The 23,313-nt window shown below is 36.5% G+C and overlaps 1 protein-coding gene across 1 annotated transcript in view; it reads right to left on the bottom strand.

Moving 5' to 3' along the window:
- igf2bp2a (insulin-like growth factor 2 mRNA binding protein 2a) overlaps window positions 1-23,313 on the bottom strand; it is an 81,490-nt gene that overhangs the window by 22,021 nt on the left and 36,156 nt on the right. The window contains exons 3-7 of the mRNA XM_059342514.1: window positions 17,899-17,947; window positions 14,182-14,233; window positions 8,304-8,367; window positions 6,340-6,630; window positions 5,706-5,840 (exon numbers count right to left, since the gene is read on the bottom strand). Of these exons, the coding sequence (XP_059198497.1) occupies window positions 5,706-5,840; window positions 6,340-6,630; window positions 8,304-8,367; window positions 14,182-14,233; window positions 17,899-17,947 (591 nt within the window). The remainder of the gene's footprint in view (window positions 1-5,705; window positions 5,841-6,339; window positions 6,631-8,303; window positions 8,368-14,181; window positions 14,234-17,898; window positions 17,948-23,313) is intronic.

Raw genomic sequence — 23,313 nt, forward strand, 5'->3', positions numbered from 1 at the left:
CGATCAGGTTAGGCGAGATAATAGAAGATAAGTTCCGCTGAGTGTCGCTGATGTGGTGTGAGGAATGTCATGGTGTGATGGGGATGAACAGGAATGTGGACAGCTGCCCGGCTGCTGTGAGCTCAGGGCACAATGTCAAGACATGAGCCTTTTATTTAGTGTGTGTGTGTGTGTGTGTGTGTGTGTGTGTGTGTGTGTTTGTGTGTGTGTGCACAATGGTTATTATCTGTTTTTTTTTTGTTAAAAAAAAACAACCTAGATTTTTACTAAAAAAAGAAATCAATTTAAACTCAGTTTCCTGTGGAGTTTATGTCCGTATGCAATCAAAAGTTCCCTGCTGCAACGAGACACTGTTCGCCAGAGTTTACAGTAAACAAGCTGCTGCTGCAACAACCACAGCTCACAAAATGCTTCTGAGATATGAGGAGGAGAGAAGAAAGAGTAGAAAAGGGATAGATGGGTTGATAATGCTCTCGAGCAGGGGTCTCAAAATATCGATATTTTGTGGCCTTTTGGTAATTTTGTGTCTTTTTAAAATAATGTTGTGTCTTTTTTGGTAATTCTGTGTCTTTTTTTGGTCATTTTGTGTCTTTTTTAAATAATTTTGTGTCTTTTTTAGTCATTTTGTATCTTTTTTGGTAATTCTGTGTCTTTTTGGGTCATTTTGATTCTTTTTTTAAGTAATTTAGTTGTTTCTGTCATTTTGTGTCTTTTTTGATCATTTTGTGTCTTTTTAAAAAATAATTTTGTGTCTTTTTTGGTAATTCTGTGTATTTTTTTGGTCATTTTGTGTCTTTTTTAAGTAAATTAGTGTTTTTTCAGTCATTTTGTCTCTTTTTTGTAATTTTGTGTCTTTTTTTGATCATTTTGATTCTGCCTCCAGCGGCCCCCAGATAATTTGAGTTTGAGACGCCTGCTCTAGAGCATCTCTACGCAAGTGAAAACAGTAAAAAAAGACAGATTTTCTGCTGAATTTTTGCATTCTTTGTTGTTTTTTAAATTACTTTTTATCTGATTTTTATCATAATCATAAATGAATAATTCTCTGAGGACGTTTCCTGGAAAGAACCATTTAATTTGGCAGGATTTATGGATTAAACAGTAACAGTGTTCAACAACTACACTTCTAATTAACTGATTCTAATTACCTGTTCAGCGATCATCACCTCTTATAGTGAGGTCACAACAGCTCAACTGAACACACAGAGGCAAAAAACCTATCTACAGACAAGTGTGATTTAACACACAAGTAATAAACTTACTAATAATAATGTTGTGAATGTGAAAGGTCAAGTTTTCAGATTTGATATCACATATGTACAGGTGCATCTCAATAAATTAGAACATCATGGAAAAGTAAATTTCCAGTAGTTCAAGTAGGTCTTCATTAAATGTAAGCCATAATCATTATAATTAGAAGAAATTAAATAAATCATGACATGAAGTGTTTCATTCTGTGTGTAATGGATCTGTATAATGTGTAATTTCCACTTTTTAGTTTTAGTTTAGCTTTTTTATTTGAACATGTGCTAGTAACACAACAAAGTAAACTGAAAAACAAACAAATCCAATGAGAATAATCAAAACAAAAATAGCAATAGTCAAAACAAAAGCTATAATGTGAACGCAACATGTCAGAAAAGGAGTAGGATGAAGCATAAGCTTATTTAAAAAAAACCCTTCTCCACTACTCAATTAACAGTTTTTTCCCTAAACATGCATATTTACATAATACATATTTACAAAAGAATAGAAAATAAATAGATTAAATTAACAAATATATAAATTATTCATTATTTATGAAAACACCCGATTGTTAAAGCCCTTCTTCCTCCCTGTACCTCGTGAAAACCATGTGTTTGTGCTGCTTTTTAAACTGGATCATGCTTTTTGAATTGAATTACTGACATGAATAAACTTTCTATGATATTCTAATTTATTGAGATGCACCTGAAGGGTCAACGGCACAATGAAATGCATTTGATGTCGGCTCAGCAATAAAAACACTTGTCACAATAAGAGCACTGGTGAAAAAGTAAAAAATAATTAGATATGATAAATGAGAGAATGGAGTCAAATAGATAAGTAAATATGAAGAGGATGTGTGTGTGGTCCAGCAGCAGCAGCAGCTATGATAAAAATGCTTATATGTCATACAAGACAGATTTTTGGGCCTGAATCAAACATTGGTTTATCTTGTCACAGTAGAGACCTGGTGTTCTTCGTCTTGCTATGGAGGTCGGCAGATAAAAAAAAAATATTCAGGAGGAAAACCGATTGTGTAAGCTGTGTAATTTAGGCGAAGTGGAAAGTGAGTGCCATTTTCTTTTGTGCTGTACAAATTATGATGATTTAAGGGAATTAATTTTCCATGAAATGGCTCGACAGTATTCTGGTGCACAGATGGGCCAAAAAATGTAATGGTTGTCTAATTTTGATGTTTTAGTCGAGTTTGTCTTAAAAGCCTGCAAGAGGAGGCAAGACAAACTATTTCACTTGTGTTTATTCCAGAGGCGCAGATGGGATTTTTGAACTGGGGGGATGAAGCTGTCAGCAAATGATTTCCACTCAATGAGTAATTTTTCCACTCCATGCCTTAATCCAATATGTTTTATTTAAACCTTTTTAAATAAACTGTAGTGTAAACAACAATCAACATATTAACATATATAAATGGAAGGTTGAACATGAAATTCCCAGTGCAACAAAACAATTTACTGACTTGAAGCTGACTCAATGAAGGACCCAAAAACATCTCTCCTCCTTTCATTACCCTGAACATGCTGCTGAGTTTCCCACAGGATTTTGATGAGGGGACCCAAACAAAGTAGAGGGGTCCGGGGTCATGCTCCCCCGGAGAACATTTTTGCCCTAAAAGCCTAAATTTGGTGCCTCTCACACATTCTAATGCCACTATTCCATCTTAATCATTGCACATTTTAGAGAATTATTGTAAAGGAGAATAAGGGTTCTTCTATGTTTTATTTAAGGCATCTTATTTTGACAGTCTTCTTGTAAATTCTGTGGTGGATTCTGCTAACACATCCATGTGCTCTTATTTTGAAAGCTACATGTGTTTGCCTTTTATTTTGATCATAACGCCGTATGGTGTGCTTAGTTTACACTCAAAGTCAGAACCTTAAATGTCGGAACTTGGAGCTCCGAACAACGTTGAAAATTCTGACATTCGTGTAGACCTTGAACGCACCTTTAGCCGCCGGACTCTCTATGTGCTGCAATGTAAATAATCTAACTAACGGAACATTAATCCTCTTTTTTACCGACGATGTTTGTGTCACTGAAAGTGTGTGTGGGGGTATTCTGATTTCTGCAGCAATATAGATAAAAGTTTGTTTGTTTTTCGGTTATTTATAATTAGTTTTGTAGACATTAAAGGCCTGAAGATTTGCCTGTTAATGATATTGACAAATTAATATTTAATTGGGATAAAATTACCCCCTTTTTAAAATGACAATTCTCTTCTTTTAAGCTCCATGCATATTATTGAATTGCATGGTCCTCATTGAGAAACTGTGATAAAATTATTAGAAAATAACATATCCATAAAATAGGAATAACTATTACATAAACAACAACTTCTAGGCGTATGCACGTGTGTTATTGTGGCAGGAGGAGCATCATTTCTGTACGATCTTTATCTTTGCTATGCGGGACAATTGTGGGGTGTTAGTGTGAATTAAGGTTGTGGTGGAGGGAAACCAAATGGGTTTCCTTTGGGCTGGGTCACAGACTTGGTGGTGTGTCTGTGTGTGTGTGTGTGTGTGTGTGTGTAGGCGGCAGGTCGGGGCACGTTATAATCTGTTGATCTTTGCTGGAAAGCGTTAGAGTTAGTTTGGGGTGAGCTGTGGGGCGAGTAAGGGGAGATGACAGTGTTTAGTGGTTTCGGGTTTCACTGGGTGTTTCACCTCCTCGTGACGGTGAAATTACAGAGTGCGGGGCGGTTGAGGTGACACGATCATTTCTGCAGGTGTGGCACACAGGCAGGGAAGGGTGCATGCTATTGTGACTTTTGAGAAGTAGATTACTGATTTGACAGATTTAGGGTGGATCAAACCAGCTATATGATTTATAATTGTTTCATTATTTCACATTAATTTGGCAGAGCAACAAACTCAACAGGAACAAGAGCTTGGTGACATTAAAATGGAGATGAAACCGACTGTTTTGTTTTAATTCAGAGGAAAATATTGGTGGCATTTAGGGCCTCAGGTTACTAATAGATGTATGTTGATGTCCACTTTATTTATTTATTTATTTAGGTTTTACTTTTACCCATGTTCTCCATTAAAAACCTTTAAAAAATATACGGTTGCCCATAAAGTTGGAATAATTCTGTTTTTACAATTACTCTAGTAATTGTGGTTTCAGTGTGATATGTTTGGAAGAGCTTGATTCTTTTTTTTTTTATTATTATTGTTTGCACTTAAAAAATACAATCATAAAGAAAGAACAGTACAAGAAATTTAAAAAAAAGTGCAGGAAAGATCAAATATATATATATATATCATATATCGCAGTGAAAAGTTGCAAATGTATGACTGTATAGAAAAAAACGCTAATGCCCAAACCTAGGATAATGTTTTCTATGGTATATATTGCAAGTCTGTGGAAACTTTTTCATATTAAAATGGAAGTAAAGGTCTTTTTCTGAACCCAGTGTTGAAGGATCTGGCCCTTTAACCCTCTGGGCTCTGAGCCTATTTTGGCGGTTTTTTAATACTTTTGATTTTGCCCTTCATGTACCACATAAAAAATGTTTACTATACCCATATTTGGTATCCATTTTTTCTTCACCTATATGATCTGACAATTATTTTCTCACTTTAACCTACTTGATCAACATATTGAGCCCAAAAATCATGAAATCTGAGTTGAAAAATTATACTTTTTACTACAATAAAAACCACAAATATGCTCAATGAACTGTTTGGGAACTTGAAAATGTAAACATTGAATACAAATTTGAACATATAAAAAGGTAAAAATTAAATCATAATAAAACTATATACAAAAAAGTCCCATAAAACATGTAAATTTATAGGCGTTTTTCCCCTTGTTAGCTGCAACTCAAAAACAAACTCAAAAAATGTGCAAAATTACACAGAGAGCTACACCAACACTGTACTATCAAATTAAAACTACCATATCTTTGGTTGTACATGACCTAGGAATGTCAAACAAAAACTGGGAGAAAGTTTCAAGTCTGTACTTTGGAGTGAAGTTGACAGCAGCGCTCCATGTGACCTGGTATTTTTGTTTAACGTCACATGATCTGATCAGGACGGCACGATCATAGACCCCAGAGGGTTAATTTCAAACAACGCACTTAAAAACAAATAAAGACAAATGCAAGATGGGCGTTGATGCTCAGATGCAGCAGAAGCTCAAAGAGTTTAAAAGGTGCAGTGTCTTGTTAAAAGTGTCAAGCCCAATTAGACGAGTTGGCCTGGTTTCTTTAATGCTAAGCTGTGATCACATGTTAGCCTATGTGAGTGTGTCGTGTGCACTGTGTTTACTGTGTTAGTGGTCCAGCCAGGGGAGAAACACAGTGAGATTAAAAGGTGTGCAGGCAGGTTAAAGGATAAGATTACAGCCCTGCAGACATTATGGCTAATCTCCCTGTGGCAGTGTATACATAAGCAACATCTAAGTGCATGTTGGTGTATGTCCGAGTGCAGACTCACGTCTTGGTCTCGTTGGCCTCCTTCTGCATGATGTCCAGGATCATGCGACAGGCGGCGGAGCAGCCTTCGGGAGTTGAGTGGATGGTGATGGGCTTTTCTGCTGCGCCTGCATTTTCCTTCCGATGAATGTCCACCCTGAGAGAGAGAGAGACAGACAGAAACACAGACAAACAGACAGACAAATAGACAGACAGAGAGATGAACACATAGTGAAGCACAGAGGCGGAGGAGAGAGAACAAAGTAATGATTTGATTTAGTAATGGTTTGTCATATTGTCCATTACGGACTGAAAGCACATGAAAAAATTTAATTACGCAACAGAAAAAAAAGAACACAATGGCAACAATTTAAGGTATTGAAAAGAGAAGAAACAATTTAAGGACTGGATGTTTTTCACAAAGGAAAACCCATAAGGTGACAGGAAACATGCTGTGAATACTTTGGGCGTCTCATTTCCAAAAGTATGACAACTTTAAGCTTTTATTGCATCATATCTCAGACAAGTGGTCTTTAAATGTAAGCCTGGATACGATGCTTAAATGTCTAATTATTCCAAGCTTCAAAAAGATTAGAGCGGAGCTGTTTGAGAGCAGACGGACACAACAGGAAAGACAAAAAAAGACATCATCTTACTTGGACTGTGTCTGTTTGGTGACATTCTTGATGGTGAGGCCCTCCTTGCCAATGATGGCTCCCACAAACTGAGTAGGCACAAGCATGCGCAGGGGGAAGTCGTGCTGTCTGCTGCGAGGAGCGCCAAAGTCTCCCGAGGGCCCGGGCAGAGAGGCACCGTGGTCCCGGGACGACCGACCCCCGCGCCGCGTGCGGGGAACCTGGTCGGGCGGAGCAGCATCCATGTCCGCAATATATGACACCTTGAAAGAGTAGTCGTCAAACTGGTGTTCTGGTAACTTCTCAATGGCTCTGAGGGAACAGCAGGGACGAGGATATAATAATGAAATAATGTCACAATGCAAAAAAAAGGTGTCTGAAAACAATATAAAAACACTAAATCTGAGGGAAATTATCTTGCTGCATGGACACTTGACAAGATTTCTTGAATTAAGATTGTTAAATCTAGAAATAAGCATGTTGAACGCTTAAAATAAGAAATTAACTCTTAAAACAAGATAAATTATATATCACTTCTAAATCTAAGTTTTTTAAATCTTGGTAAGAAACAAATAAGTTGCAGTGTACTGTCAATACAAGGAAATACTACACTGCAAAAGAGGTGTGTCTAAAAACAAGATAAAAACATTAAATCTGAGGGAAATTATCTTGCTGCATGGACAGATAATTTCACTTGACAAGATTTCTTAAATTAAGATTGTTAAATCTAGAAATAAGCATGTTGAACGCTTAAAATAAGAATTTAACTCTTAAAACAAGATAAAGTATCTAACACTTCTAAATCAAAAGTTTTTTATCTTGCTAAGAAACAAATAATTTGCAGTGTAATATCTCAGTATAGAGATTCTGTGTTATTGCAAAATGGATTAACTATAATTTAAACATTCAATAAACAGATTGTCTGACTTCTTAAGCCTTATATTATACATGCATTTAGCCTTTTACCATTCTGCCCCCTTTTATTGACTATTGGGGGTGGGGGACAGTGGATTTTTAGGGGGGGATAGCAGGTCAACTGTATTCTCATCACCACACTTTAATAAAAATGGGTTAATTTATCCACAAGTCTCTGTTCTCCAGTCATACCCAATTTATGCAATTCCAAAAGAGTTTAGGGGCCCCAGTATGCAGAAATATTCAAGTATACAGTAAGTGAAAATGACATATTTGTGCTGAATAAAAATAACAATTTGGTTATTGGCCAAACGTGCATAGAAATAGCCTATAAAGAGGAGACTGGTGCGAACCTTTAGAACCCATTCTCATTTAGATATTCTAAGTTCCCAGGTCAAGGGACACCTTTGGAAATGACTGTCAGTTTTTAAAGTTAGTTCGCTTAAAACTGAGCCCACAGCCTCTGAAAGAAAAAAGTTGTCAAAAAGTCAGCGGGCTGTCGCTCAGAGATTAACTATGTGTGTGTACAAGATACTGAAACCCTTATTCTGAAAAAGTAGGGATGCTGTGTAAAACATAAATTAAAACAGAAAGCATCTGAATACAAAACAGTGTAGTATTAGTACTTTTACTTAAGTAAGAGATCTGAATACTTTTTCCACCACTGGTTAAATTAACCCATTGGTGACTGCAACTTAATTTTTATTTATTTTCCTGCCCCATTCCCTGGGCTGCAGTTTCCTGGGAAAGGGTTTAGCCGCAAGAGTCGAAAATATTCCGAACATAGTGTACACTTTCACTGATATTGTTTTTTTTAAGTGGCTAGATTATGTTTTGCTGCTGCTTCTTGTTCTCAAGGAGGATAAACCAGTTTGGAGCATGATTTGGCCATGCTCTGACCTCTGTGGATATATGTTTTAATCCTCCAGCTGCACACAAAATAAACAGACAAGTGGGTGAACAATGCAGCTCGTGCTGCTGCTGCATGTCTGTGCATAGATGCAGGTAAAAAAAAACAAGTATATCACAAGCCTCACTCCCACAACTTGGCAGAATCATTATTTGCTTACTCTTTAGCTTCCTCCTTGGTTGCGTACGTAACATTCACCACTGCTGTTTCTGTATCAGTGTTCACTGTGAAACGGGACAGAGAGGAGAAAAAAAGAAGAAAAAAACATGAGATAAACTAAAGACGTTTACACATGCACATAGCAGGTCTTTGCTGTAGCTGTAGGTGAGTCAGACACGCGTCCAGGTTCCTGTGGTGACACAAAGAGCCACTTGTCTGTGTGAATCCATTACAGCCATCACCACACTGGCTTCCCTCCAGACCCCGCTGCTGCCTCTACAGACAGGAGCTGCTAAACACAATAGCCTCTCTGCCACTTGCACAATAACGGATTTAAGTTTGACATGACAGCCTAAACAAAGCAAGTAATCTGTGATAAAGAGCAACAACAGGGACACACCTTGGGAAGATTTGTGGTCCTGCACTGCTGCTCAGAGCGGAGCTAACTCTGCTACAGTGACGGGTTTGATTCCCGCTGGGACCACATCACTGTACAGAACACGCATCGACCGAACAAGCTCACTGTGAGTGGATTCAGGAATGAGTCGATTGATAGAAAATTTGCAACATTTTTGATAATCAAGTAATGATTCAAGCAAGAAAGAATGGTGAACATTTCCAACGTTTAGCTTCTTCATTATGAGAATTTTCTCCTTTAATTTGTTTAACGCTTTGATGCACCACATGGGTCTAAAGCAATTTTTCATCAACACTACCACAGGGCCACATATAGGACCGTTCACTTAACCAGATATGATGAAACTGATGAAATTATAAATATGTTTACAGTGCAGTAACTTAACATATTTCATGCTCAAATGCATGTATAACAGTATAAATAGGAATACAAAAGGTTTGAAGCAAATAAAAATAAACCACTTACTGTGATTTCTTTTTTTTTAGTGCAAGAACAGCAGACCAACATTAATTGCAAGAAGTAATTTTGTGCATTTTTACACTGCACTTTTAATATTTCATGCTCAAATGCATGTAGTTGTACTGAGGGCCACTTCAAGTGAGGGTGCGGCCCCCGGGCCTCCAGTTGCCCATCCCTGGTCTAAAGTGACCCGACTAAGTTTTTATATTCTTTATCTTTGCAAAAAATGAATTACATAATTCAGTATTCCAGGTTTTCCTGAGTTAACTTGTTTTTGATCATTATAACACCTAATGTTTTATTTTCATTTCTTATTTTTTGAATAAAAAACCTTTTTGTATCACTACGCTTCTAATGCACAAAGTCATTTTTGACCCATGTGTGTAAACTTGACATAATAATACAAAAATTATTTTTCTTGATAAAGTATGAAAGGAAAAATGGATATAATGATCTGTTGTAATAAAAAAAAGAGCCAACATGAAATAACATGGGAAATTAATGTGGGTCATTTTTGACCCATGTTGTGCATTAGAAGGTGTTTATATGTTGTGCATCAAAGGGTTAATTCATTCCCAAAGAATGCTCGGTGCCATAACGGAAACAGCATAATAGGTCCCCTCTAAATGTTTTTGAGGGATTGGTTTGTCTGTAATGTGATTTTGTATCTGTGTTGTGTTGAACAAATGCCTGAACCTGTTTTTTTTGTAACTCTGAATCAGCTTAGATTTTGTGTCATTTTACAGAATTTTTCATCCTGTGGAGAATGTAACTTTCAGTCTCTAAAGGTAAAGAAAGCAGCAGTGAAGGTGAAACAAACATTACATGTCTTATTGATTAAATGCTTTCTGGTCTACCAAGACCTCTGTCATGAGAGAAATGCATCTCTGCTTTGTCAACGAAGGATGTCTGTTTGTGTAACCACTAAATGTCCAAATGATGAGTCAACAAAGAAGCCACTGCTCTGTGATTTTCAAGAGCTGCTGCCAAAGCCTGCTGAAGAAACCTCCACTGCAGACGCTTTAGATATCTTAGAAAACATTAGATGTGCGAGACAATTTGCAAATATCATAAAAATAGTGAAGCAGATCTATTAAAATGGACTTTGGAATGGACTTCAGAAATAAAAAAATGGGCATCAGATCAAGTCTCAGTGAGAATGAACATTTCCACAGTTGTGAGTGCGCTGTGGACAGCCGGTTTGGAAGGGTTAAGATCAGTGAAAGTGCCCAGCTGGCTTAGAGAGGGCGAGTGGGCAGAGCCTGGCACGCTGCCCGGCCCCGTCGCTCACAGCCAGCTCTGCCCGGCCCCGGCCCCGCCACGGGCAGCCTCCACCATGCCACACAAGAACATGGGACTCCTCCAAAACCTCACCCCTCACCGTAACCAGAGCGCGCGGACATGGGCAGAGAAAAAGTGACAGGAAGTTGGACGGAGACACAGAAAGGGGGACTGATACAGGAGCGAGCTGGGAGCTTTGATCGTACGCTGCTACTGTGCAACTCTGGCGCCGGACTGGAAGGAGAAGGAGGAAAAAGGAGGAAATGCAGCGCTGGTGTCTGGTACGGCGCAGATGAAGTGGGCCTTGTAGAACCTGATAATGTAATAACTTCCCGATAATGTAATAACCCCGATAATGTAATAAAAATCTGTACTTGAGTCCATTGAAAATGTAATAAAACCCAATAATGTAATAACTTCCCGATAATGTAATAAAGTGCATTTCCCAATACTGTAATACACTTTTTACCAATAATGAAATAACCCCGATAATGTAATAAAAATCTGCATTTGAGTCCATTGAAAATGTAATAAAACCTGATAATGTAATAAAGTGCATTTCCCAATACCGTAATACACTTTTTACCAATAATGGAATAACCCCGATAATGTAATAAAAATCTGCATTTGAGTCCATTGAAAATGTAATAAAACCTGATAATGTAATAACTTCCCGATAATGTTATAAAGTGCATTTCCCAATAATGTAATACACTTTTTACCAATAATGTAATAACCCCGATAATGTAATACAAATCTGCACTTGAGTCCATTGAAAATGTGATAAAACCTGATAATGTAATAACTTCCCGATAATGTAATAAAGTGCATTTCCCAATAATGAAATACACTTTTTGCCAATAATGTAATAAAGTATAACACCAAGCACCTTTAGATTTCAAGAAGCTGTTGATCCATTCGTGTTGTCATGGATACCTCGTTTGTGAAAAACGGATGAACGGGTCAAAAGTTAATATTCAACTTTGACCTGTTGGTGGCGCTAGAGCTCTTGAGCTAGAGTTGCCTACACAGTATCACCACTTGAACCCAAGTAATGGGTGGTCTGCTGTTAAAATATTACAATATTGGGGAATTATTACATTATCAGGACTTGAGAAATGAAGGCTAACCTGATAATGTAATAACCTCCAATTTATGTTATACTTTATTACATTATTGGTTAAAAAAAGTGTATTACATTATTGGGAAATGCACTTTATTACATTATTGGGAAGTTATTACATTATCAGGTTTTATTACATTTTCAATGGACTCAAATGCAGATTTTTATTACATTATCGGGGTTATTACACTATTGGGAATTTATTACATGATCAGGTTTCATTAAATTTTCAATGGACTCAAGTGCAGATTTTAATTACATTATCGGGGGTATTACACTATTGGGAAGTTATTACATTATCAGGTTTTATTATATTTTCAATGGACTCAAGTGCAGATTTTTATTACATTATCGGGAAGTTATTACATTATCGGGTTTTGTTACATTTTCAATGGACTCAAGTGCAGATTTTAATACATTATCGGGGTTATTACATTATCGGGAATTTATTACATTATCAGGTTTTATTACATTTTCAATGGACTCAAGTGCAGATTTTTATTACATTTTCGGGGTTATTACATTATCTGGTTTTATTACATTTTCAATGGACTCAAGTGCAGATTTTTATTACATTATCGGGAATTTATTACATTATCAGGTTCTCCAGGGCTGTTTTACAGCAGCGTCTGGGAAACTTTGAGCGGAGTCGTTTCTCTGCTGGGTTTCTCTTTTAGCACCTGTCATGACTACAGTGGGTGGTAGTTGGTCTTGGCTGCTTTGACGCACTCGTGTGTGAGAGTTTATGTGTGTTTGTTTGTCCCCGTGTGTGCACGACCATTATTCGTGCATGTCGACAGCAAAAAAAAGTTTTTCAGGGCTGACACACACACATACATAAACACACACATTCTCCATCAGACAGTGCAGAAGCCTCATCACCACAGGCGCCTACAGAGTCCTCCCCCACCACCACCGTGTCCTCCCCAAAACAGACGCACAAGCAAACACATACAGCCATAAACACACACATATGGACACATTACTACTGGACGTCTGCCATGTCTGCCCACTTCAATCCATACGCTGAGGCCAGGGGAGCCGCGGTAATACACAGCGCTTATTATAGAGGCTGCACATAATTCAAACTGGGTCAAATTTATAAGACAGACAGGATGATAACGGCTGATTTATATGCAGAGATGGGTTATGTTTAGATAATGGGTGTGTGGGATGATGGTAACAAGGAAGTCAAGTCACACAGGGAGACTTGACTCACTGGGAGGTCTGTGTGTGTTGCTAAATAGACACATGTGCATTGAACAGTCGGAGCCAGATGATGATGAGCACGACAAAGATGGGATGTGCAGTAAACTGGACACCGGGAAGCCAATCACTGGCATGTGTTTTGGGAGTGCCCAATGGTTAAATCCCTCTGGATAGAGCTTCATAAAGTATTAAGTGGCATATTTAACCCTTTATCAGGCAAAGAACTATATTTGGTAACTTCAGGTAATATTTAGAGAAAAAAAATTGCAAATTTACTAGATTAAAGTGGCAAATCTGCGCGAAAAAAGTTGCAGATTTACGAGAAAAAAAGTGGGTAAAAAGCAACTTTTCACCACTTTAACCCTTAATAGGGCACTCATTGAAATACTTGCAAATTCCAAATTTCAACCCTAGAGAATACTGTAGGATATTACATACTGCTAGAATGTGTAAAAAAAAACCATACGAAAATAATATTTTGAGAAGAAAGTTTACGAGATTAAAGTGGCAAATCTACGAGAAAAAAATGCACAGATTTATGAGATTTAAAGTGGTGAATCTGGGGGGAAAAGCTGCTTTTCCCCCACTTTTTTCTCGTAAATCTGCGACTTTTTTTCTTGTAGATTTGCCACTTTAATCTAGTAAATTTGCAACTTTTTTCTCAAAACCTGAAGTTACCAAATATAGTCCTTTGCGTGATAAAGGGTTAACACTAACCTACCCATGCAGTTTTCCATATTATTTTTAGGAAATGTAGGTTTACAGGTCAGGCAGGCTGATGAATATTTATTTGGTATTTTGATAACCGCTGGTAAAAAAGCACTCACAAGGCGTTGGTTGCTCCCTGAGCCACCTGCAGGTGCAGGAGTGGATAGGTATAGTAAATGACATTTATCTTATGGAGATAAATGTCCCTTATCCCTTCGCCTTCAGAAAGATAAATGTATTAAACTGTGGTCCAAGTGGGTTGAATATATTAATCTGGAACAGACAGAAGTACTGTATGGATGACCCTGTAATGCTGTTTTGTACTTTATTATTTAATGTTTTATTGGGTCTAATGATTAGTTTGCATTACTTATATTTCATTTCGAAACTCCCTGGTGGATAATTTCCTTTTCTTTTCTTTTTTTTTCTTCTATTTGCTCTTTTACATATGCCTACCTTTCCCAGTTTGTTCAAAATTCTCAAATGTAATACACTTAACGTTCTGTATCTTGTTTCTTGTTTTGTAAACAAAAAACCTTGATTGTGAGTGGCAGAAATACTATTGTATATAGTCTGAAAGTAAGCACTGTATTATAATGCTCTCACAAAATAAAATAAAAAAAAAAATGTAAAAAAAAAAAAAGAGATGTGCAGTAAACAGAGAGGAGAAGAGTTCTGTACCTTGTTCCACGTTTTCTACAGTACCATACTGAGCTAGAAGGCCGTCCAAAACCTGAGGGGGGAATGAGAGCGCGGGTTAGAGTCGCAAATACAGCCACTGATGCAGAAACACACACACATACACACAAACACACACACATACAGGTCTCCTGGTGCTTGTGTGGGCCAGTGATCAAGCAACAATGTAGCCAAAACACAAGCAGATCCAGAACTTAAAAACCTCATTGACATTTCTTATAATAATAATAATATGTTTACATAGTAGTAGCTTGTGATCGGACGCCACTGCAGCTGTGATCTAGCAATCAATTTGTTTTGGAATCGGGGTTTGTATGTCAAAATACTCTGTTATGACGAAGATTTTGTTGAACATGTTTTTTTGCCACATAAAGGGTTTTGTTGCTGCAGGCTCATCTCCCTCACTGAGATATTCTGGATCTGTCCTCGCTTCCCGTTCCTAGTGACGGCAGGAAGGTTGACCGGTGAGAGAGCAGAGCGCATCGAGATGGAGAGGAAACAACAACCAAACATGTCTGAGCCTATAGTAGAAGAGTTTATTTTAATACAGATTGCAGCTTATATCCAAAGTAAAATCCACTTTGGCGCTTAAAAGCTTTTTTACAATTATTTAGTTTTGGTATCATTTAGTTTTCAGTAATTTAACGTAAACAGGGATCCGATAAACTGATATTTTTAAAAAAGCATGATGTCACAAGAAAAAATTAACAGTCATGCAAAATTTAAAAAGGTTAAAAACTTGATTTTCCTTTCATATATATATATATATATAGAAAAGAAAATCAAGTTTATATATATATATATATATGAAAGGAAAATCAAGTTTGTATATATATATATATTGAAAGGAAAATCACGTTTTTAACCTTTTTAACCCTGTCATTCCAATTTTGCATGACTCTGTTGTCTGTTGGTCATATATATATATATATATATATATAAAAGCTATGATTACATTCTTAATGTTTCTGGTGCTATTAAAATGTTATTATTAATTATTATTAATGTAAATTTACAATGTTTTTATCTTTTATATTCCAAATATAAATAATAAGACCACAAAGATTGTATTATATCGACACCCTCTTAAAATAATGGTCATTGTGTAATAATAATTGTTTTTTCTGGCGATTTTACCAGATGGCCAGTATCATGAGGAGATGATTCAGGCAAAAAAAAAATTTCCTTGTCAAAACATGACTAAGGCCGTTATTTTAAGAAGGTGACAATATTTGAGATGAATATATAGAGATTTATCAGTTAATCTATGTATTTATAAAGAGTTTAAATTTAAATAGAGTATCTGATATTTAGTCGTTTTATTCATAACCTCATGTACAACGACAATTCTAAAAGTTGGGATGTTATGTAAAAGGTAAATAAAAACAGACAACTTTCAGAATGAATATAAATAATTACAAAAAACAAAAGTTTATTTCTTATGTTTTTCACAGCATCCCAACTTTTTGGGAATTGGGGTTTAAAACACAATAATAATTAGTTAATGAGCACTTTTGGTTTAGTTTTGACCTTTATTTGAAGATAAGATATTCCTTTATTAGTCCCACAAGGTGGAAATTTCCAGGTTAGATAAAAGGAAAAAAAAAATCTGTCAACGTTTTACATCTGTCAAACAAACGGAGAGAGCGGCTGCGTATTAATAGTCGATATATTTTAATTACTCGGTGGTCTGAGAGGCCTTGTGAGTGCTTAGACAGCCTGTATATATAGCAGCAACCCTGAGAAATAGGAGTCGTCAGGCATGACGACAGAGACGCTCATACAGAGAAAAACAAGTCGGACCCCTTCGAGGTTACAGATGTTGACGCACAGACACACTGTCATCTACACACTAACACACACACACACACACACACTGAACACACAAGCACACACCAACTCAAGTCTACAGAAACACAGTATAAAAGCTGGTGACTCATGGCAGGAGACTGTTTTATGTGCTACCTAGTGCTACAACTGGACATCACACACACACACACACACACACACACATACACACACACAAACACACACATTCTTGTACTTCTATCTTTGTGAGGACCCTCATTGGAACAGTGAATTCCCTTGCAAGGTTATAATAGTTTTGGATTTTTCATTAGTTTTAGTTTTAATTTTGTTGTGAATTCTTGTTTTCAAATTAATTTAGTTTTAATGAGTTTTTAGGGTGAGTTTGCTAGTTTTAGCTTAGTAATTGTTTTTTTGAAATGCTTTTGTTTTAGTTTTTTGTAATGGGGTATTTGTTGGGTGGGAGATTAAAAGAGGTCACAGTAAATTTTGCCTTTATTTCCTTTGTCTTATCCATCTTCATTATGTATGAAAAAATTGAAAAAGACAAAAACGAAGGACATTTTCACTATAATTTTAGTTTGTTTTAGTTAGTTTTGTAAGCACACAATACAGATTCAGTTAATTATCTTTTTTTTTTCAAACTCTCATTTTTATTTTTATTTCATTTAACGAAAATGTTTTTTTCAAGTCTAGTTTTCGTTATTTCGTTTAGATTTCGTTAACTATAATAACCTTGTTCCCTAACCCTTAACCTAACCTTCACCATCACAACTAAATGCCCAACCCTAACGCTCAAATAAACCGGATTGTAACCTTTAACCCTTAAAACAAAGTCTGAAATCTCAAAAAAGCCTTTAACCCTTTATCCGGCAAAGAACTATATTTGGTAACTTCAGTGGATATCAAAACTGGGTCCCCTTGCCTCTGGTCGTAGAACCACATGGATTTTTCGAGAATATTTTGAGAAAAAAGTTGCAAATTTACTTGATTAAAGTGGCGAATCTACAAGAAAAAAGTTGCAGATTTCCAAGAAAAAAGTGGGGAAAGCAACTTTTTTCTCCCACATTGACCACTTTAAATCTCATAAATCTGCACATTTTTTTCTCGTACCCCCCGGGTCCGTATGTTTTTTTTTACACATTTCACAGGGCACTCATTGAAATACTTGCAAATTCCAAATTTCAACCCTAGAGAATATTGGAGGATATTACATACTGCCAGAATGTGTAAAAAAAAAAACATTAAAAAGTATACGAGATTAAAGTGGCAAATCTATGAAAAAAAAATGCGCAGATTTATGAGATTTAAAATGGTGAATCTGGGAGAAAAAAGTTGTTTTTTCCCACTTTTTTTCTCGTAAATCTGCAACTTTTTTTGCGCAGATTTGCCACTTTAAATCTCTTAAATCTTCAACTTTTTTCCTTGTAGATTTGCCACTTTAATCTAGTAAATTTGCAACTTTTTTCTCGAAATATTACCTGATAAATCATTTTCCACCCTCTGTCTTCTTATCTCTTTCCTATCCACTGTATTGTTGTTTTTGAATATTTGTATGTGTTTGTTTGTATGTATGTATGTATGTATGTATGTACTGTATGTATTGTCCATTTGTATTCTTTTTCACTTTGTGTTTTTTTGTAAAGCGTCTTTGTGTATTTTGAAAAGCGCTATATAAAACTGATGCATTATTATTATTATTATTATGAAGTTACCAAATATAGTTCTTTGCCCGATAAAGGGTTAAAGAAGTTAGGTCTGGCCGAAATGTCCTCACTTTGCAAAAATGTCCTCACTCTGTTGGTTAAAAACATGTACCGGTCCTCATATTGTAGGAAGTACAAGAATACACACACACACACACACACACACACACACAAACAAACAACTGACCTCCCACTGTAGATGAGGGGGAATGTTCCGGATCTGGATCTTCTTACTCCTGCAGAGATGAGAGACACAGACGGAGTGGATTTAACAGACCTGAACCACAAGCTCACACTCACACACTTGAGAGTTACAGTCATCTGTTGTGTTTTCACAGGGAAGCCCAACTTCACTCACAATATAGTTACAAACGTACACATTCAACAGCTGAGGAAAAAAAAAAAGAAGATGTTTGAGTGATGAAGGCAGAAATCAGAGTCGGAGCCGCACCGTTAATCTAACATTCAGTGCCATCTTAACTTTCTCAAACACCCACAGCTCATTAAACTGCAGCACAAATCAAAGGATTGTCGATTTGAAGAGCCGCTGAAGGAAATGTAGGTGTGTAGGTGAAGACGTTTATTAGACAGCAGCGTGTAACTCTCAGTAACACCTCCTACGAGTGCTATTCTTACTACTCTCACTACGAGATGTGGAAGTGACACAAAAGATGTGAAAAAAAAACAACAAATTTGAATGGAAATGGCTGTAAATTCACAACATAATTGAATAAATTCCAACCAACTTGATTAGAGACGATCAGAAAAAAAATAAACAGCAATTTCTAGTTGTAATTTCATGATTAAAAACCAACAAAGCTAGTTTTAATTGGGGATCGCTCCCTGGAGAACAAAATCAAGTAGCAGTCACACAATTGCCAGATAAAGTAAAAAAGTGATGAAAATTAAATTGTCTGCTGGAATTTTAGATGAAAAACAATCATGTGAAGATAAAGATTGTGCTTTTAAATAAGAAAACAAATGAAAATACCGCAACAAATAAATAAATAGGATTTTCATTCATTCCCACAGAATGTTCCCCTTGTTTTCAGCTCACATTGATTCTAATTTAAATTTTTTTCAATTTTGTAAATCTGATGATCAAATCCTGAGTCGTCAGGAGAGTGGGGGGTTTGAACAAGCTCGATTTAACCTTTAACCCTCTGGAGTCTCCAAAAGCACCAAATCATGACTTCTTCATCACATCCAGACTAGAAAACAAAGCAGCGTGGAGCCCTACTGTAAATTTACCTCTAAAGTTCTGGCTGTAAACTCCATGAGGCCAGTTTCAGTTTGATGATGATATACCAAGTAAAACTGGAGACAAGGGTGAAATATATTTAGTATAAAATGATAGAATTGGATGTAACCCTCTTATATGTTATGTTTGCATCCTTTGTTCACATTTGCAACATTTACATTTTTTTATTGAGCATCATAGTGTTTTGAAAGTAAAAAAAATATTCAAAATCACATTTTATGTTGGACTAAAGGACTAAAAAAGGCACAAAATGACCAAAGAGACACAAAATTACCAAAAAAGACACAAAATTACCAAAAAAACACAATAACAGACACAAAATGACCAAAAAAGACACAAACTGACCAAAAAAGACAAAATGAGAAGACAGAATTACAAAAAACCCACAGAAAACACAAAATGACCAAAAAAAGACACAAAATGACCAAAAAAAGACACAAAATGACCAAAAAAAGACACAAAATGTCAGAAAAAAGACACAAAATGACTAAAAAAAAGACACAAAATGACAAAAAAGACACAAAATGACCAAAAAGGCACAAAATGACAAAAAAAAAAGACACAAAATGACCAAAAAGAGACACAAAATGACTAAAAAAAAGACACAAAATGACCAAAAAAAGACACAAAATGACCAAAAAGAGACACAAAATGACTAAAAAAAAAGACACAAAATGACCAAAAAAAGACACAAAATGTCCGAAAAAAGACACAAAAAGACACATATGACCAAAAAAGACACACAATGACTTACAAAGGCGCAAAAAAGATATGAAAAGGATTCAAAAATGGACAAAATAGACTCCAGAGGGTTAAATCTTTTAGTTCTTTGTAAAACATGCGGGTCAGAGAAGACACAGAGATGAACGTACAGCGTCCCTCTCTGCTGGTCGTTTGCCTCCACTCTCCCTCCACTGAGTGTGTCAGCTCACACAGCACAGCCACACAAACCGCCCGGTGACCACAGGCTGTTAACAACTACATTAACGTGAGAGAGTCCAGCTCCGCAAAGAGGGCTGCTGATTTAAAAAGCAGAGAGCCTGGTGGAGAAAAAGCCGCACCGCTGAGCGACCGTATCCCGAAAGAAAAATCATTTAAGGACAATTTGGAGGCATTACAGAAGCCGGAGCGGAGCACGGAGGTAGAGAAATGAAGTGTAGGAGGAAAGGTGACATCTAAGTTCAGGAGGATTCTCCCTGGGAGACTTAAAGATGTGAACACACACACAGATTCCTGCACTTTTGCTGTGCCCTGAATGCATCTGCTCACACACTAACACACATTTCTCCATCTAGGTTTTGCATCTTTCTCTCCGAACACGTCTAGGAACAAAAAGACCGCGGGTCAGAATTTCCTGTCAGCGGCGAGGAGAAGACGAGAGGACCGAGCCGGCAGCTGGACATGAATGAATGAGTCTTTCTGGTTGTGTTGCTCAGGGAAGGAAAAAAAAAAAGAAAAGGAGAGGAGAAATACAGCGTCACACGGATTTAGGACAGCCCTCTCCTCTTCTCTCCTCTTCTCATCTCTCCATCTGAACTTTAGCCTGTATGTTTTGGGGGTTTTTGTGTTTATTTTCAGTCATTTGGCCTGTTTTTTTAGCATCTTTGCAGTCATTTTGTGTATCTTTGTAGTGGTTTTGTGGTCATTTGGCACCTCTTTGTGCTTCTTTTTTCTTTTTTTTCAGCGACATTATGTGAGTCAGGACCCCACTACTGTTAAAACATTGAAGAGTAACTGAATAAACTGCTGTTATTGTTTAGAAGGTGAGCAATGGCAGAAATATTCAGACAGATAAAGCGAGAATTTTTTACATTCACACAAATAAATTACATCAATGTTATTGAACTATAACAACTCTTTACATCTACAAAAGTGACTTAAAGGTAGAGCCACACAAATATGGGATTTTTGAGACTGATAACAATATTAGAGGGGGAAAAATACTGTTAACTGTTAATCAGGTGTCTAGTATAGTGAATCTCTAGACCTTTTCTATGTTGATTGTTCACTAGTTTTGCACCAATATACCAATGCAAAGGTACTCAAAAGGCTGATTTCTATAGCTTTACTATACAATATATAACATTATTATACATTATTACGGAAGCTTATTGCAATAACTTAAAAAAAAAAAAAAACTCCAGTTTTTCTGAGTAATTTATTTTTTTTAGTTTATTTTCCAGGGTAATTATTTCTGTTTTAATGAGTCATTTTTCCGGTCATGTTTGCTCCCATTAAATTGAGCTCTCAATAAAGGAATGAAAAAAATTACCCCGAAAAAACAGGGAAAAAATAGTCAGAAAAGCAGGAAAAAAAATTACTCTGAAAAACCGAAATAATTACCCTGAAAAACAAAAAACAAACAAAAAAAACCCACGAAAAAGTGAAAAAATTACTAATTGAAACAGAAATAATTACCCCGAAAAACAAACCAAATAAATACTTTTTTTTTATGTGAATGCAATGCGCTTCATACATTATATATACAGTACAATTATGTATTGCATTGTCGCTCATTTCTCATGATAGGCTTATATTGGTAAATAATATCAGTTTCTGTCAACACAAAAAATGAAAAAAATGAATTAAATCTGTTGTTTCCTGTGTCATGTGCCTCCTAGTGGGCTGATCAATCCCCAAAGTATCAATACTACCAATACACAGTTTTGTTTTGAGCATGAATACAGCATTAATAGGACTGCTGCCAAAAAAGGTATTATTGCATGTTAGATCACATAAAATAGTACATTAGCAGCTGTTAACTATTATCAATATTGATACTGACATCAGTGACTTTGGCCCTCTTATTATACTTGGTGAAGGATCAAAACAAAACTTTGTTGTATTGCCCACCACTAGTTCCTACTGCTGCAGAAACTAACAGCCAACCCAGAGAACAGAAAACAAAAACTGACAATTCCCAGCATGCCCCACCACGCGGTGGCCTGCGAGCTTTCTGTCACTGATGGAAGTTAAAGGCGAGTGGCTCGATGAAAGATCTCTCTTGGCAACCGGTATCCAAACAAGAGGTAGACCGATAAAAAAATCTGCCTGTACCGCTAAAACACATCACCTTTCTCAGCGTAGTAAACAACCTTCTGCCGTCCAAAAAGCAGCCAATAGTTGAAAAGCATTTTTTAGGCCAAACCTCAAAACAGCCCCAAACGTTGGCACCCCCAGAGCTGCCCAATATGGAAACTAAAAGCTCCTTTCATACAGAGTCGTCTGCTTAAATAGCCCCGTCTGATTCTGACCGACCGGCTCTCTATTGTGTTTTTGCTAATTGATTTGCCAACTGTAACGTTGGTGTAATGTTAGACTACCTGGTGCTCTTTAAAACTAATAAGCATGTTAATTAAGTCGCTGTGCGGTGAGGTGAACTCCTGGAGGACAGCTGTCTTTATCACTATTGTCCCACTGTGTTTGCATCAACAGGACTTGTTTTACTGCAGTTTCTTCTTGTGCAGCTTGTTCATGTTTGAAAGGCCACTTGCTTGTCTGTCATGCTGAAATATGCAGCGATGGCTTCCTGAATGGACATCTCTCGGAAAAAGTGACAGAGTCTCCCGACAGTTCTTCAAGGTCTCATTTCCAGCGTGCCTGTGGCCGCTGGCTAACCAGAAGATCACTGCTTTCTGTCAGTCCGTCTGTCTGCAGGACAGGGAGAGGCCCGCCGTACATGCCACCCTGCAACATACACTATTGTCTGTGTGCAGTGTTTATGTCTACACTGTAAAAAGTGTTTGTAGAAATTACAGTAAGAAGCTGTCAAATTGCATGAGAAATACGGCCTAAAATAAAAAATTGCATATCACCATAATATACACTTTTAATTACTGTAAATCACAGAATAGAACAAAACTTTTGAAAAACACACAGTTTTACTGTAAAAATATTTTTAAAAATCATGTAAAATGAATGGAGAAATACCATATTGTCTCAAGGACACAATTACCTTTAAATTAAGGGACTACTCAGTCTAAATTACAGTTTTTGCTGATATTTACATTTAAATTTACAGTAGAAAACCCACTCAATGTAATTTTTACGGTGTAATTCTGACAACCACAGCTGCCGGTATTTTACCGTAAATTTAACAGATTATTTTGCACAGTGTACACTGTAACAACTTGCTGTGTATTTACGGTGTATTTACAACGGAATCCCACTGTTTTTTATAATAATTGTAAAATACTGTTAAATATTCATCCTCACATGTAAATTAACAGTTAAAATCGGTCAATTAACAATAGATAACTGTAATTTAACAGCATTAAACTTTATTATACTGTTTGATAAATTACGATAAATGCCCTGTAAAATAACCCCAACACCCACCGT

Source organism: Centropristis striata, chromosome 10 (genome assembly GCF_030273125.1).
Source record: "Centropristis striata isolate RG_2023a ecotype Rhode Island chromosome 10, C.striata_1.0, whole genome shotgun sequence".
Classification (NCBI taxonomy): Eukaryota; Metazoa; Chordata; class Actinopteri; order Perciformes; family Serranidae; genus Centropristis; species Centropristis striata.